Source organism: Suncus etruscus, chromosome 19 (assembly GCF_024139225.1).
Source record: "Suncus etruscus isolate mSunEtr1 chromosome 19, mSunEtr1.pri.cur, whole genome shotgun sequence".
Taxonomy (NCBI): Eukaryota; Metazoa; Chordata; class Mammalia; order Eulipotyphla; family Soricidae; genus Suncus; species Suncus etruscus.
In genome coordinates this window covers 18,698,533-18,713,375 of record NC_064866.1, presented here as the reverse complement: position 1 = coordinate 18,713,375, position 14,843 = coordinate 18,698,533, and the positions used below count along the sequence as shown (strand labels likewise).

Here is a 14,843-nt window from a genome sequence, read left to right as displayed (position 1 = left end):
TATATATATATAATACTGCATGGCCTCTGCTGCAAGGAAAACATGTGTTCTGGATTCCCACAGCTAATTAAAAAAAACACTAATGTTGGCACATTCAGGAAGTAAAATAGTATACATGGTAGGAACCACTTTCTTTTTTGATGATATCTTAAAAAGTGTCTTCATATTTGCGCTTTAGGGTTCTTGCATTGTGCTTTTCCTTCTCATTGGACTTGAATGGAGTTCTCAAGTGTCATTGTTTTGGGGGCTGATGGTGGCTAATCTAATCTAATCTGGTGAGAAGGTTTCTTAATCTGCTGGATCAGAGAGCACAGGTAGAATCAACATGTGATATTTCCAGTAGGGGGTGGTTGGGATGTGTATGTGTCAGCCAAAAAGACTGTATTGCATGGACATCACTCAATCCTTATAAGCACGCGTGGGAGAAGTCCCTTTGTAGAAGATATTCCTGGTGTTCTCTGGGCTGTTATTTCTTTCTGGAATTAAGATAATGTTGCCCTTTCTGCGCAGAGTTGAGTCGCGGGAAGAAGACACTGACAATGTCTCTGAGCCCATTTCACTGCCTTCTACTGGGGTGACACGTATGGTGGTGATGCCATGATGGTGATGCTCATTGCTATCAATGTTGCTACGCTTGCGATCTCCAGACCCAAAACTGTCCTTGAGAGATTCACAGCTCTCGGAGTCCCTGTTGAGGTCGTTGAGCTCATAGGTTTGGCGCAGGCTGCCCTTTTCGGGGGCCTTCCACTTCCAGGAGCCACTGCCTTCACCTTCAGTGGATGGGATCTGGATGATGGGTCTGTTGTTCTCTGGGTGGGCTTCCACTCGGACGATCCCACTGGGTTCATGGTCTGTCAAGGTCTTATAGCGGATGGAGCCAGTGCAGGAGACTGTACTGCCTTCAGTATTCTTGGGGCTGCTTTGGAGGACACCTTGTTGCTTGGACATTGCAATGACTTGCATGATCCTGGGCTGGCTGTTGCTTCTGTTGCATGCCACGGTCTTCTCAGCAGCTTTCAACCATTTGGCCCGAGCTGAGCTGCTTTTGGGGGAGCTGCTCATGTTTTCTTGGGTTTCCTCTGGAATGTGCACCAACTGGGAAGACCCAGGACGGGACTGAATGGAGACTCTGGGACCCCCAGGCATGCTATTGTTACACACTGGGACAGTGCCAGGTTGGATCTTGAGGTACTGATTGCTAGGACCATGGTGCTCTCCATTCATCCCCACTCTTGATGGCTCTGAGCTTGATCTCATTTCTATAGATCTGGGAGGTGACTGTCCTGGCTCTGTCTCTATCACTTGCAGGGACAACTTTCGGCTTTCATTCTTGTTCTTCCACTGGGTGAGGAGCTGTTTTGACCTAGCAGAATCCATAGAGGCATGGATAGAGGCATTTCTCCGAACAGGGTCTTCCACAGATGGGGTGCTGGCTCTTGGCAGAGTATTGCTAAATGTAACCATATTCTCCTTCCCCATGGGGCTCCTTGGTGTGATGATTTCAACATCAGCGTTGGCCCTTTTGAGGTTGGTCAAGGAACTGGCATCTCTAGGATTTCGGTTGAGGATGCCTTCGGTGTGAGCAATGCCATCACTGCTGCTAACACTTTTAGCAGCCAGAACTCGATTGGGATCTTGATTGGGGTCGGTCAGAGATCTAAGGGCTTCTCTGTGTTGAAACATACTCTCTTCACTAGGAAGAAAGTTCCCCACAGCATAAAGACCCTGCAATAGAAAAGAAACAACATCATGTGCTGGAATACTGTGTCCTGATAGTAGCCTTAGTGGTACTAAAACACACAAACAAAACACTAGTTCATACACATCACTAACAAAAAATAACCTGGAATAAATTTACTCAGGAAATATAAGTGTAGAAATCATAAATAGTTCCAAACACAGAATTCATTGAAAATTATAATTATATTTTATATTAATCAGGTGTTCTTTTTCTTCCTCCAGATAACTAGGTATTTTTGAGAGTCTCATTCTTGGCATGTTTTGGGAAGAAAGAAGAGATCAATATTACATTGGAATATATTTTCTCCTTTTTACTTTTCCATATTTTACTTGGATCTTCCTATTGGACAATAATACTTGATCAGTTCCAAATATTTGATCTAACTAAATTTGTAGTTCTAAATTGGAAGTAAAACTGAGAGTGAAATTTTATTGAAGTTTGTTTTTATAGACAGGTTATCAATTCTTGTTTTCAGATTGGGTCATAAACATTTTTAAAAAGGTAAAATACTTATTCTGCCTCATAAATTGAGGGGGAAAATGGATGGTACCAGTACATATGAACATTGAGTGGAATTAAAAAATGATCAGACTTAAACAACAAACCCAAAGTTAATGACAACAGAATCGATATTCAATCTACAACAAGTTATACTCAGAAGGGACTAGTTATACTAACAGTCCAGGGAGGCAAAAGAGAGAAATATGAAATGCATGCTGGGAGCAGAGGTGGAGGGAGGACAACTTTAGTGGTGGGAATGGGTCTGATTCATTGTCACTATTTACCTTAAATATTACTGTGAAAGATTCATAATTCATATTTTGACTTTGTTCACAGTAAAATTTATTTAATAATGGTGTAAAATACTTATTAAGAATCTTTATTTCTTATCTCAGAACTTGTGGGGCACAGAAAAAGCAGTTTTAAGAGGAAAATTTATAGTTGTAATCATTCATCAGGAAGGAATAAACAGCCTACATAAATAACTTGACCACACAACTTAAGAAATTGGAAACATACCAACAAATCAGACAAAAGGAAGGAACTAATAAAACTTAAAGAAGAAATCAATGAATTGGAACAAAATTTAATCTGAAGAATTAATGATGCCAAAAGTTTGTTCCTTGAAAAAATAAGACTCATAAAGAAAAAGATAAAATCTAATAAATTGAATCAGTAATGAAAATGGCATGTCACAACAGATACCAGAGAAAACCAACGAATCATCAGAGAAAATTTTTTGAAAAAATATATGCCAAGAAATAAGAAAATCTAGAAAAAAATGAATACATTTTTAGACTCCTATTATAACCTCCAAAAATATATAGAAAACTTGAAGAAAAAGATTGACCACTATCAAATAAATTGAAATGGTAATCCAAGTTCTCTCTCAAAATAAAATTCCAGGCCTAAATAAATTCACTAGTTGTTCTTTCAACCCTTAACAGAAGACCTATTGAAACTCTTTTATATACTCTTTCAGAAAAATTGAAGAAACATAAATACCCCTGAAGAATTTCTATGAAGCAAACATTACCCTGATACCAAAAGTAGACAAATATACAACCAACTTTCCCACCAAAGAAAACATAGATGCAAAGTTTCTTAATAAAATACTAGCAACTTGAATCCAACAGCTCATCAAAAATATCATACACCATGACAAGTGTAATTTTTCTCCTATAGATGCAAAAATTGTTTAACATACATAAACCAGTTAACAGAATAATCATATAAATATGAGAAAAATAAATATCATAAGATCATATCAATTTATGCAAAGAAATTACTTGAGAATATCCAGCACTGATTCATGATTAAAAACTCTCAATAGAAAGGAAATTGAAGGAACTTTCCTCAACAATAGTTAAAGCAATTTACCACAAGCCCACAGAAAATATTATAGTTAAGGGGGAAAAAATCTTTCACTCTAATATCAGGCACAAAGCAATATTGCCGACTATCATAATTTCTATCTAATATAGTTTTGGAACAACATACTATAGCAATTAAGCAATAAAAATATTAAGAGCATCCAGATATAAAAGGAAGAAGTCAAGCTCTCACTATTTACAGATGGCACAATACTATATTTAGAAAAATTATAAACACTATATAACATAGCTTCTAGAAACAATAAATTTGTATAGTAGAGTGGCAGAATACAAAATTGACACATGAAATTCCATGAATTTTCAAATAATAAAATGGAAGAGAGAAAATTTTTTAAAAATCTATTTATAATTGTGCCTCAGAAAATTAAATCTAGGAATCAAAGAGGAATAAGGTCTATATAAAGAAAAAGTACAAAACACTAAAAGAAATAAAAGATAAGAGGAAATGGAAACGCAATCCCTCATCATATATTGGGAAGATTAACATAATCAAAATTGTAAGACTCTCCCAAAGCTTTATACATATTCAATGAGGTCCTTATAAGTATAACCATGACATTTCCCCTCAAGAAATAGACCAAACACTTCTGAAATTAATACAGAACAATAATGGCCACTACCACACCTTTCTTGCTGAAGCAATCTTTGGGGAAAAGAAGATAGGAGGCACTGCTTTTTCCTACCTAAAACTGTACTACAAAGCAGCAATTAAAACAATTTTGTCCTGGAATAAAGACAGTCCCTCTGATCCACGGAGAATTGAAAGTCCAGAATACACCATGATGTGTGTATATATATGTATATAGTCATATATACATAATCAGTTAATCTCTAATAAAAGAGAAATAAAAGTAAAGTAGAACAAGAATAGCCTCTTCAAGAAGTGGTACTGTGAAAACTACTCAGTCACATGCAGAAAAAAAATCTTTCTGGTGCCATGTACAAAGTTAAATCAAAATAGATTAAAGATCTTGATATCAGACCTGAATCCAAAATGCACATAGAAGAAAAATATGGGTAGATCTTTCCTTGACATTGAATTTTTAAGAATGAAATACCCTAACCAAGGAAGTAGAAGCAAACATAAACATATGGGATGATAGTAAATTAAGAATATTTTGTTCTTCAAATAAAATTATGACTTGGATACAAAGACAAAAAATCTATTGGGATAGACTATTCACCCACTGTTTCTATAATAAAAGATTAATATCCAAGATATAAAAAGCACTGGTAGAACTTTACAAGAAAAAAAATCCAACTTCAGCAAAAATTTGGGAGAAGAGATAAAAAGAAACTTCCTCGAAGAAGAAATCTGATTGGCTATAAGGCATATAAAAAAGTTCTCTATATCACTGCTCACCAGGGAAATTAAAATCAAAATGAGATACCACATAACACCAAAGATATTGGCACTTATCACAAAGAATAAAATATAATCAATGTTGGCATGAATATAAATAAAAAGAGAACCTTATTTACAGCTTGTGGGAATGTCTGCTAACTCAACCATTTAAAAAAACAATGTGGAAATTTGTTTTTTTATATTACAAAAAATCCCCTAGGAATTGATAAGTCAAAGTCAATGATAATAGAATCAAGGGATCTAAACTTGAGCAATCTAAACTCAGAGGGACCTGTTACATTGGTAGGCCAAGGGTCAAAAAGTAGTGGTATAGAATGCATTCTCTGTCCATTGATGGGAGTTTGACACTGGTGCTCAGAAGGGCCCTGACTCAATGTATATCTGAAGTTCAACTATAAAGGACTCTGTATGTCACAATTGTTTCAATGAACTAAAATTAAAAAAATTAATTAAATAAACAAAGACATAGAAATTGAGCTTCCATATTATCTATCTACTCTACTTCTGAAAATAAATCCTAACAACTCTAAAACACAGAAAAGGCATTTGTACTATGTTCATTACAACACTATTTGCATTAGCCAAAACCTGGAAACAAATCAAGTGCTCCCAAACAGATGAGGGGTTAAGGAAGCATTGGTACATCTACACAATGGAATAAGACTACACAGCCATTAGAAATTAATGAAGTCATAAAATTTGCTGATACATGGAAACTGTCATGCTGAGTGAAATGTGTCAGAGGAAAGGGATAGACATAGAATGATTACATTTATTTGTGAGATATAAAGAAATATATTAAGGAAAGAATACCCAACAACAAAAAAAGTCCAGAAGAACTATCTCTTAATAGAAAGTTTGCCACAATAGGGGAAGAATAGTTAGGTTAGACAAAGGATCACTATGGCAATGATAGTGGGAAGTTATCACTGATTAAGAAATGGAAGCTGAAAAGAGGTAAAGTGATATGCATGTATCATATCAATACTCGTTCAGTAACAGTATTGCAAACCACAGTATCTAGAAGGAAAACAAGAAAAAAAGTGTTTCTCATAGAATAAAAGTATAGAGGGAGGAGGAGAAATGGGCACATTGATGGAAAGAAGTAGACACTGGTGAAGGGGTGGCTGCTTAAAAAATGTATGACCAAAGCTCAATCAAGAACAACTTTTTAACTTTTTATTACACAGTGATTCAATACATTGTTAAAAATGGAAATAAATTACCCACTTTGAATGTGAAAGACTAATTCTTGCCAGATTTCAGTTTCTGCAAATAACAGATATTTAGTGGTTGACTTTAGTAGATGAAAGTTATTCTCTACATTATAAATCTCTAACTAGAAAAAAACGTGGGTTTAACATCTTCTAGAGTTTGACTATGAACAAACAGCATCAGCTTTGAACTAATTGCTTTCTAATTTCAGGCTATATATTGTAAACAGAAATAGAATAAACTCAAGATTCTGACTCTTTGACTACTTAAGTTCTTGTTCACATCTTCTAAATTATATGTATCTAAACTGTGCTGCTAGGATCTACAGGATTAACAGTCCTAACCAAATGCCATTTTAAAGTTGTATTTTAAAAGGTGTTAATTTAGGAAAAAAATTCCAGTATTTGGCAAGTAAGTTATGCCTGCATTGTTTAATGTTTAGGACCAAGCACTGTGCTAATATAGTGTTTAGTCTTTATTCAGATATAAGATAGACAGTTACTGTCACTATACATTAGGATAAAATGTAGACTTTTTAAGAAATAAATTACTTGGCCAAGCAAGAGGATTTGAAAACACGTCTACTTTTGACTAGAGATTCTTGACCACTTATAAATTCCAGGATAGAGTGAAATCACACCTGCAAAGACAATGAAGAACAGTTCTCACTCTTTGGGTGTGTGGGCATGTGTCAAACTATCTCTATTTGAAAATGACATGATGATATACATTGAAGACCCTAGCAGGGGGTCTCAAACTCAATTTAGCTGCGTGCCACAGGAGGCAAAGTCGGGGTGATCCTTGAGTGCAAAGTCAGAGTAAACCTTGAACATTGGGGGTGTGTGACCCAAGCAACTAAAACAAAACAAAACAAAACAAAATACATTTCTCTAGGGCAGGGCCACAAAATGTTGTATGGAGGGCTGTTTGTGGCCCTGCAGGCCACGAGTTTGAGACCCCTGTGTCCACAAAAATGTTCCTAGAAAAATATACCAATACAAAAAATGGCTAAATACAAGTCAATACAAAAAAGATAATTGCATGTCTTTATACAAATAATGACTCAGAGGAGAAAAAGATCACAGTGTCTATTCCATTTAAAATAGTGTCCAAAACATCCACTACCTAGGATTGAACCTAACAAGAGAGGTGAGAGACTTATACCACAAAAACTGCAAAAACACTTAGAAAGAAACTGAATAAGAAATGGAAGAACATTCCATGCTCATTGATTGGAAGAATCAATATCATCAAAATGACTTTCTTACCTAAACTGCTATATATAGATTCAATAAAATCCCTATTCAAATTCAAACAATATTCTTTAAGGACATAGAACAATCAATTAAAGTTTATGTGGAACCATTAAAGATTTAGGTTAGTCAAATTCATATCGAAAAACAAGAAACTGGGAGGCATTTCATTACCTAATTTGAAGCTCTACTATAAAAAATAGTGATCAAAACAGCATGGAACTGGAACAAAGACAGATTTTCAGACCAATGGGTCAGAATAAAATATCAAATGACAAAGCCTCCCAAGAATATTAGTTATATGGATATTATATTATTTATATGGATAATATTTGAAAAGAAGCTAGGAACTTGAAATGGAACAAAGACAGTCTCTTTAACAAACGGTGTTGGGACAATTGGATTACCATATGTAAGAAACTAAATACTGATCATTATCTCACACCTTACACAAAAGTTAATTCAAGGTGAATTAAAGACTTTGATATTAGCCCTGAATCTATAAAGTTCACTGAGGAAAACAGGCAAAACACTCAAAGACTTCAAAGAAATCTTCAATGATAGGATTCCAATGGCAAGGAGTATAGCATCAAATCTGAATAAATGAAACTACATCAAACTAAAAGTTTCTGTATAGCAAAAGTAACATGGACTAAAATAAGAAGACAGCTAACTAAATGGGAGAAAAATTTTGCACTCAACACATCCGATAAAGGTTTAGTATCTAGGATATACAAAGTACACACAAAGGATAACTCCACAAAATTTAAAAACCGCACCAAAAGGTGGGGAAAGGAAATGAATAGATGCTTCTCTGAGAGTGACCAACAGATGGCCAATAGACACATGATAAAATGCTCATCATCACTTATTATTAGGGAAGTCCAAATCAAGACAACAATGAGATATCTTATATTAGTGTGGATGGCACATATAAAAATAATGAGTACAGTCTCTGTTGGCAGGGATGTGGTGATAAAGGAACTCTCATCTACTGCCAGTGGGAATGCTACCTGGTCCAAACCCTATAGAAAACAGTATGACAAGCTCTCAGTAAACTCAAAGTTGAGTAGCCATATGACCCAGAAATCTCTCTGTTAGGTATCTATCCCCAGATCAGAAAAAAATTTATTCAAAAGGATGTATACACAACACTATTCATTGCAACACTCAATACAATAGCCACATCTTGGAATCAACCTAGATGTCTAACAACAGACAAGTGGATCATGAAGATGTGGTACATATATACAATGGAATAGTATATAGCTGTAAGGAATGATGCAGTCATATATTATGTAGCCACATGGCTGAAACTGGAAGATATTATGCTCCTTTAAATTCTTATGAATCAGCAATTTTATATATCTTCAACCATAATAAGATAGATGTGTGTAAGGTTGTTAGTCGTTTCTAAATCTGTGTCTGATTGCTCTTTGGATCTCCAGACTTGACTGTTCTGATGCTAATCAACCACATAATTCAGTTTGTCAAATTTATCTTCCCTTATCAACCTGCTTAATCTATCGTTTACATGGAATGCCAATACAGTGTTCCAAGTTAGAAATCCAGATATTACCATTTGTACCTTCTATTTCCTCACTCTCATTCACATTATTCTTCCATGTGTTTATCTTGACATATTTTTGAATGATGTTCTCATTTTTTACACCAAGAAGTATGTATATTTTAATTACATATCACCTCAATAAAGGCTTACCTAATGATATCTTCTATATTCTCCAAAACTCTTTCTGCACAATTATTATATCATAAAATATATCATGACAACTTATATTAGTAATGACACTGTCAACTTCTTGAAAATGCCTATTCTCAATGTTCTAATACACAGAAGAATAACTTATAAATTAATGAATAAATATAAAAATAATGGTAAATGCATGAGTAGATGAGTTATATATAATTTTTAGTATTCTGTTTGGCTAAAAACAGAGATGCAATTAGAAATTTTTCTTTTGAATATAACTACATACAATTATTATAGAATAATATATAGCAGTTTATATTTTAAACAATATCTAATAACAATTACAATAATAATAGATTATTTACCAAATACAGAGCAATTCCTCCTCCTATTAAAAAGCCACAATAGACATCCACTGGGTGGTTCTTATACTGAGTTATTCGTGTTAGTCCACAAATAATCCCACAGATGATAAATGTGAAAACCAAAAGAGGCTTCAGAAGCTTAGAAGAATCCGTTAATGTGGAATTGAAGTACATCTTAAAAATGAAAAATGGAGGTTAAGTATGTTAGAAAGGCAATTATTACATTATAAAAATTATACTAAAATATGATTGCTACATATAACATCAATTTTACTATTTCCTTTACTATTACCTTTGCAATGATTGTTTTATACATGACAAAAAGAAACTATATGACCAAGTTCTTCAAATAATAAGAAGTGTTTCATTTAACTATGTGGGATTTTGAAAAATTAAATCACTAGAATGAGCAGATAAGTATTTTATATCCATGTTACTTGTCACATAATTTTAGTTCATTATTCTTACATAGGATATCACACATAGCTATAGTATTAACTATACAATGATGATATATTATTCAGAATTTATCATATTTACTCTCTGAAGTGACATAAAAGGTGTGCATGCTTAATGCTATACTTTTATAATTTATAAATTCATTTTGTAGTTCACCATTTTCTTTCATGAAGTATAATACTGTATTATATAGAAAATAAGATAAATATTATAATGGCTATATAGAAAAAATATTATTACTGAAATAATCTTTATAGTAGCATCCTGCTTTTGATGCTTTTGTATGCCATTGCTGAAATAACATGTACACTTTAATTAATGTATGGTTAGATCATGTAATTAGACATCCGAAGAGGATATTATTTCTCTGATTTTCTGGCATCTTGGCCTAAAGACCAAGTTACTTACCGAAACATACACAGCTGCAAAGGCAGCAAGGGTCGCATGTTGAGAAGGGAATGATTTTCTGCCAATGAAAAAGAGTTCAATTATCTCTTCTAGATAAGAAATACTGACAACCCTATCAAGAACATAAAATAGTCAAAATGTCCTACCTATCGGTTACAAGACATACAGTAATAATTTTGATTTCTGTTTAGTCTTCTGGATAAAGACCTAGATACAATAATCACTGCTAATCTCCATTAATATCAAATAATTGCAATACACTTTATATAAAATGTTAGCTCTGCAAAGAGTCACTTTGTTATATTTCTGGAATGAAAATTGCTAATAGGAGTGAGTAAGAAATGGCTGCATGTGGGGGTTTCCAGGCAGAGTGCTGATTGCTCTACCTGCAGAGTCTCCACCCAGCAGTGCTTCTTCTGAGGAAACTGAGGACCTGAAGGGAGCCCTGTCCTACTCTTCTCTGTCTTTCCTGAACTCTGGAAGCTCTCCTCAGAGCCCTGGGAAGCGAACCCCAAAAAAACTACATTCAGAAGCTAGCCAGCGAGCCAGTGAGTGAGTAAGAAATGGCTGCATGTGGGGGTTTCCAGGCAGAGTGCTGATTGCTCTACCTGCAGAGTCTCCACCCGGCTGTGCTTCTTCTGAGGAAACTGAGGACCTGAAGGGAGCCCTGTCCTACTCTTCTCTGTCTTTCCTGAACTCTGGAGGCTCTCCTCAGAGCCCTGGGAAGTGAACTCCAAAAAAACTGAAGCTACCCAGCAAAGTCTCCACCCGGCTGTGCTTCTTCTGAGGAAACTGAGGACATGAAGGGAGCCCTGTCCTACTCTTCTCTGTCTTTCCTGAACTCTGGAAGCTCTCCTCAGAGCCCTGGGAAGCGAACCCCAAAAAAAACTACATTCAGAAGCTAGCCAGCGAGCCAGTGAGTGAGTAAGAAATGGCTGCATGTGGGGGTTTCCAGGCAGAGTGCTGATTGCTCTACCTGCAGAGTCTCCACTTGGCTGTGCTTCTTCTGAGGAAACTGAGGGCCTGAAGGGAGCCCTGTCCTACTCTTCTCTGTCTTTCCTGAACTCTGGAAGCTCTCCTCAGAGCCCTGGGAAGTGAACTCCAAAAAAACTGAAGCTACCCAGCAAAGTCTCCACCCGGCTGTGCTCCTTCTGAGGAAACTGAGGACCTGAAGGGAGCCCTGTCCTACTCTTCTCTGTCTTTCCTGAACTCTGGAAGCTCACCTCAGAGCCCTGGGAAGCAACCCCCCCAAAAAACTGAAGCTACCCAGCAACTCTCCTCAGAGTCTTGGGAAGCGACCCCAAAAATACAGCATTCTGAAGCTGCCAAGCAAGCGAGTGAAAACTACACCTGTCCAGTGGGGCCCGACTGTGAAAAACTGTGAGTGCTGCCTGTGTGTGTCTCTCTACTATCCTGCTGCGTGAACCTCCTGAGAGTGGGCTGAAAAGAGGCTCCAGAAGACACTTAGCTCCACTTCGCTATGCAGCCGTGCACTCTTTCTAAAAAAATAACACCATCACAAGAAGAAAAAAAAAACACACTAAGAACTGTGTTGGATCACAGAAGCAAGAACTTCTCTCCAGACTGTCTTCTCTGCTGCGTGCTTGGGCCTAAGATTTGATCCTGTGTGAGGCTTCATCCAAGGAGGAATCCCCTACCTTGGAGGCAAGCAGGCCCATCCACAAAGGGCAGAGCCAGAGAAGTGTGCTGCCTGCATCATATAACCAATGAATACCACCACAACACGTAGAAAAACCCACAATACAAGTGTGACAATGGGGAAACAACGCAGGCCAGCATCAGACATAGAGAATGAAGATGAAAATTCTGATGACCAGTTAATGACCAACCAACTAATCAACCTCTCAGATAAGGACTTTAGAGTAGCAATATGGAAGATACTCAAAGACCTCCAAAAAACCATGGATAGAGTGGAACAGAACACTAATAATAATCAAGAAAATATGAAGACAGAAATGACAAAACTCCAAACTGAAATAACATGTCAACTAACAGGCCTGAAAAAATCAGTAAACAAAGTGAATGACCAAATGGATAAGCTCTGGGACAGGGTATCAGAAGCTGAGAATAGACTTGGTGTTGTGGAAGATGAGATACATAACAATTCCATACAGCAGGAGAGATTGGACAAAAAACTTAAAGCAAATGAACAGACAATGGAAAAATTAGTCAAAGAATGGGAACAGATGAAAATAGAAGTCAATGTAAGATCAACAGAAACAACTTAAGAATCATTGGAGTCCCAGAGACCCAGGAAGAAAATTTCCAGGAAGAATCAACGGTCAAGAACATCATTAAAGAGAAACTTCCAGAGCTAAAGAATATATGTGATCAAATCCTGCATGCTCGAAGAGTACCAACCAAAAGAGACCCCAGAAAAACCACCCCAAGACACATCCTAGTCACAATGACAAATCCCACAGATAGAGACAGAATTCTGAAAACAGCAAGATCAAAAGGGGAAATTACATTCAAGCAAGCATCCTTGAGATTTACAGCAGACCTGTCACCAGAAACACTCAATGCCAGAAAGCAGTGGTGGGATATTGTGACAAGACTGAATGAAATGAATGCTTCACCTAGAATACTGTACCCAGCAAAACTCACTTTCTGATTTGACGGAAGAATACATGGTTTCACAGACAAAAAACAGCTCAGAAACTTTATAGACTCAAAACCAGTCTTAAGAGAAAAACTGAAAGACCTAATTTAAAACAAGACTAACCAAAAGACACACCAAATTTCGATATAAAGATGGCATTAAATCCCAGGACAATTCTTTCTCTCAACGTCAATGGACTAAATGCACCAGTTAAGAGACACAGAGTGGCTAAATGGATCAAAAAACTCAATCCAACCTTCTGCTGCTACGAGAAACGCACCTGAATAGTCAGAACAAACATAGACTCAAAATAAAAGGCTGGAGAAAAATTATCCATAAAAAAGCTGGAGTGGCCATACTAATATCAGATAATGCAAACTTTATACTCAGGAAGGTTGTAAGGGACAAAGACGGACATTTTATATTAATCAAGGGGTACGTAGAGCAGGAAGAATTCACTCTCCTAAACATATATGCACCGAATGAGGGGCCAGCAAAATATTTAATACAACTGTTGACAAATCTGAAAAATAATATCAACAACAACACACAAATAAATGTGGGGGAACTTAACACGGCTTTGTCAACACTGGATAGGTCAACCAGACTGAAACCCAACAAGAATATACTAGACCTGAGGAGAGAAATGGAAGAAAGAGGCCTAGTGGATATATATAGGACACTCCATCCCCAGAAACCTGGATACACATTCTTCTCCAATGTACATGGGACATTCTCCAGGATAGACTACATGCTGGCACATAAAACATACCTCCATTAGATCAAGAGGATAGAAATTTTGCAGACTACCTTCGCTGACCACAAGGCTCTGAAATTATTTGTGAATTCCAAAGGGACTCAGAAGAAAAACTTTAACACCTGGAAGTTAAACAACCTCATACTCAATAACCAGTGGGTCCGAGATGAAATCAAGGAGGAAATCAAAAGGTTCCTGGAAACAAATGACAATAAAGACACAAACTATCAGAACTTATGGGACACAGCAAAAGCAGTACTGAGAGGAAAATCTATAGCTTTGCAAGCACACATCAGGAAGGAAGAAGGAGCTTACCTGAGTAGCTTAATGACACAGCTAATAGAACTAGAAAGTACTCAACAAAAGGACCCAAAAATAGGAAGACAGAAGGAAATAACAAAGCTGAGAGCAGAAATCAACGAAGTGGAAACCCAAAAAACAGTCCGAAAGATCAACGAAAGCAGAAGTTGGTTCTTTGAAAAAATAAACAAGATTGATAGACCACTGGCAAACCTAACAAAGAAAGAGAGAGAGAGAGAAACTTGATAACTCGTATTAGGAATGAAAAAGGAAGATCACTACTGATATGACAGAGATTCAAAGGGTAATCAGAAACTACTTTGAAAAACTCTATGCCACTAAAAATGAGAACCTGGAAGAAATGGATAAATTCTTGGACTCTTATAATCTTCCACGGTTGAAAGAAGAGGATGTAGCATATCTAAACACCCCCATCACCATTGATGAAATAAAAATGGTAATCAAAAGTCTGCCGAAAAACAAAAGCCCAGGCCCAGATGGATTCACTAATGAATTCTATCAAACTTTCCAAGAGGAACTACTAACAATCTTGGCAAGACTCTTTGATGAAATTGAACAAACAGAAACACTTCCAAATAGCTTTTATGAAGCCAACATCACCATGATACCTAAACCAGACAGAGATGCTACAAAAAAAGAAAATTACAGACCAATATCGCTGATGAATGCAGATGCAAAGATCCTCAACAAAATCCTGGCAAATAGGATTCAATACCTCATTAAGAAGAT

The 14,843-nt window shown here is 36.3% G+C and overlaps 1 protein-coding gene across 4 annotated transcripts in view; it reads right to left on the bottom strand.

Moving 5' to 3' along the window:
• Positions 1 to 14,843, bottom strand: part of PLPPR4 (phospholipid phosphatase related 4) — a 158,078-nt gene continuing 143,235 nt past the window's right edge. The window contains exons 5-7 of one of the 4 annotated variants that reach the window (XM_049765687.1): positions 10,414 to 10,471; positions 9,547 to 9,720; positions 1 to 1,725 (exon numbers count right to left, since the gene is read on the bottom strand). In XM_049765687.1, coding sequence (XP_049621644.1) covers positions 400 to 1,725; positions 9,547 to 9,720; positions 10,414 to 10,471 — 1,558 coding nt within the window. In that variant the 3' untranslated portion in view covers positions 1 to 399. The remainder of the gene's footprint in view (positions 1,726 to 9,546; positions 9,721 to 10,413; positions 10,472 to 14,843) is intronic. The other 3 variants (XM_049765686.1, XR_007491650.1, XM_049765688.1) reach the window with 3 other exon arrangements.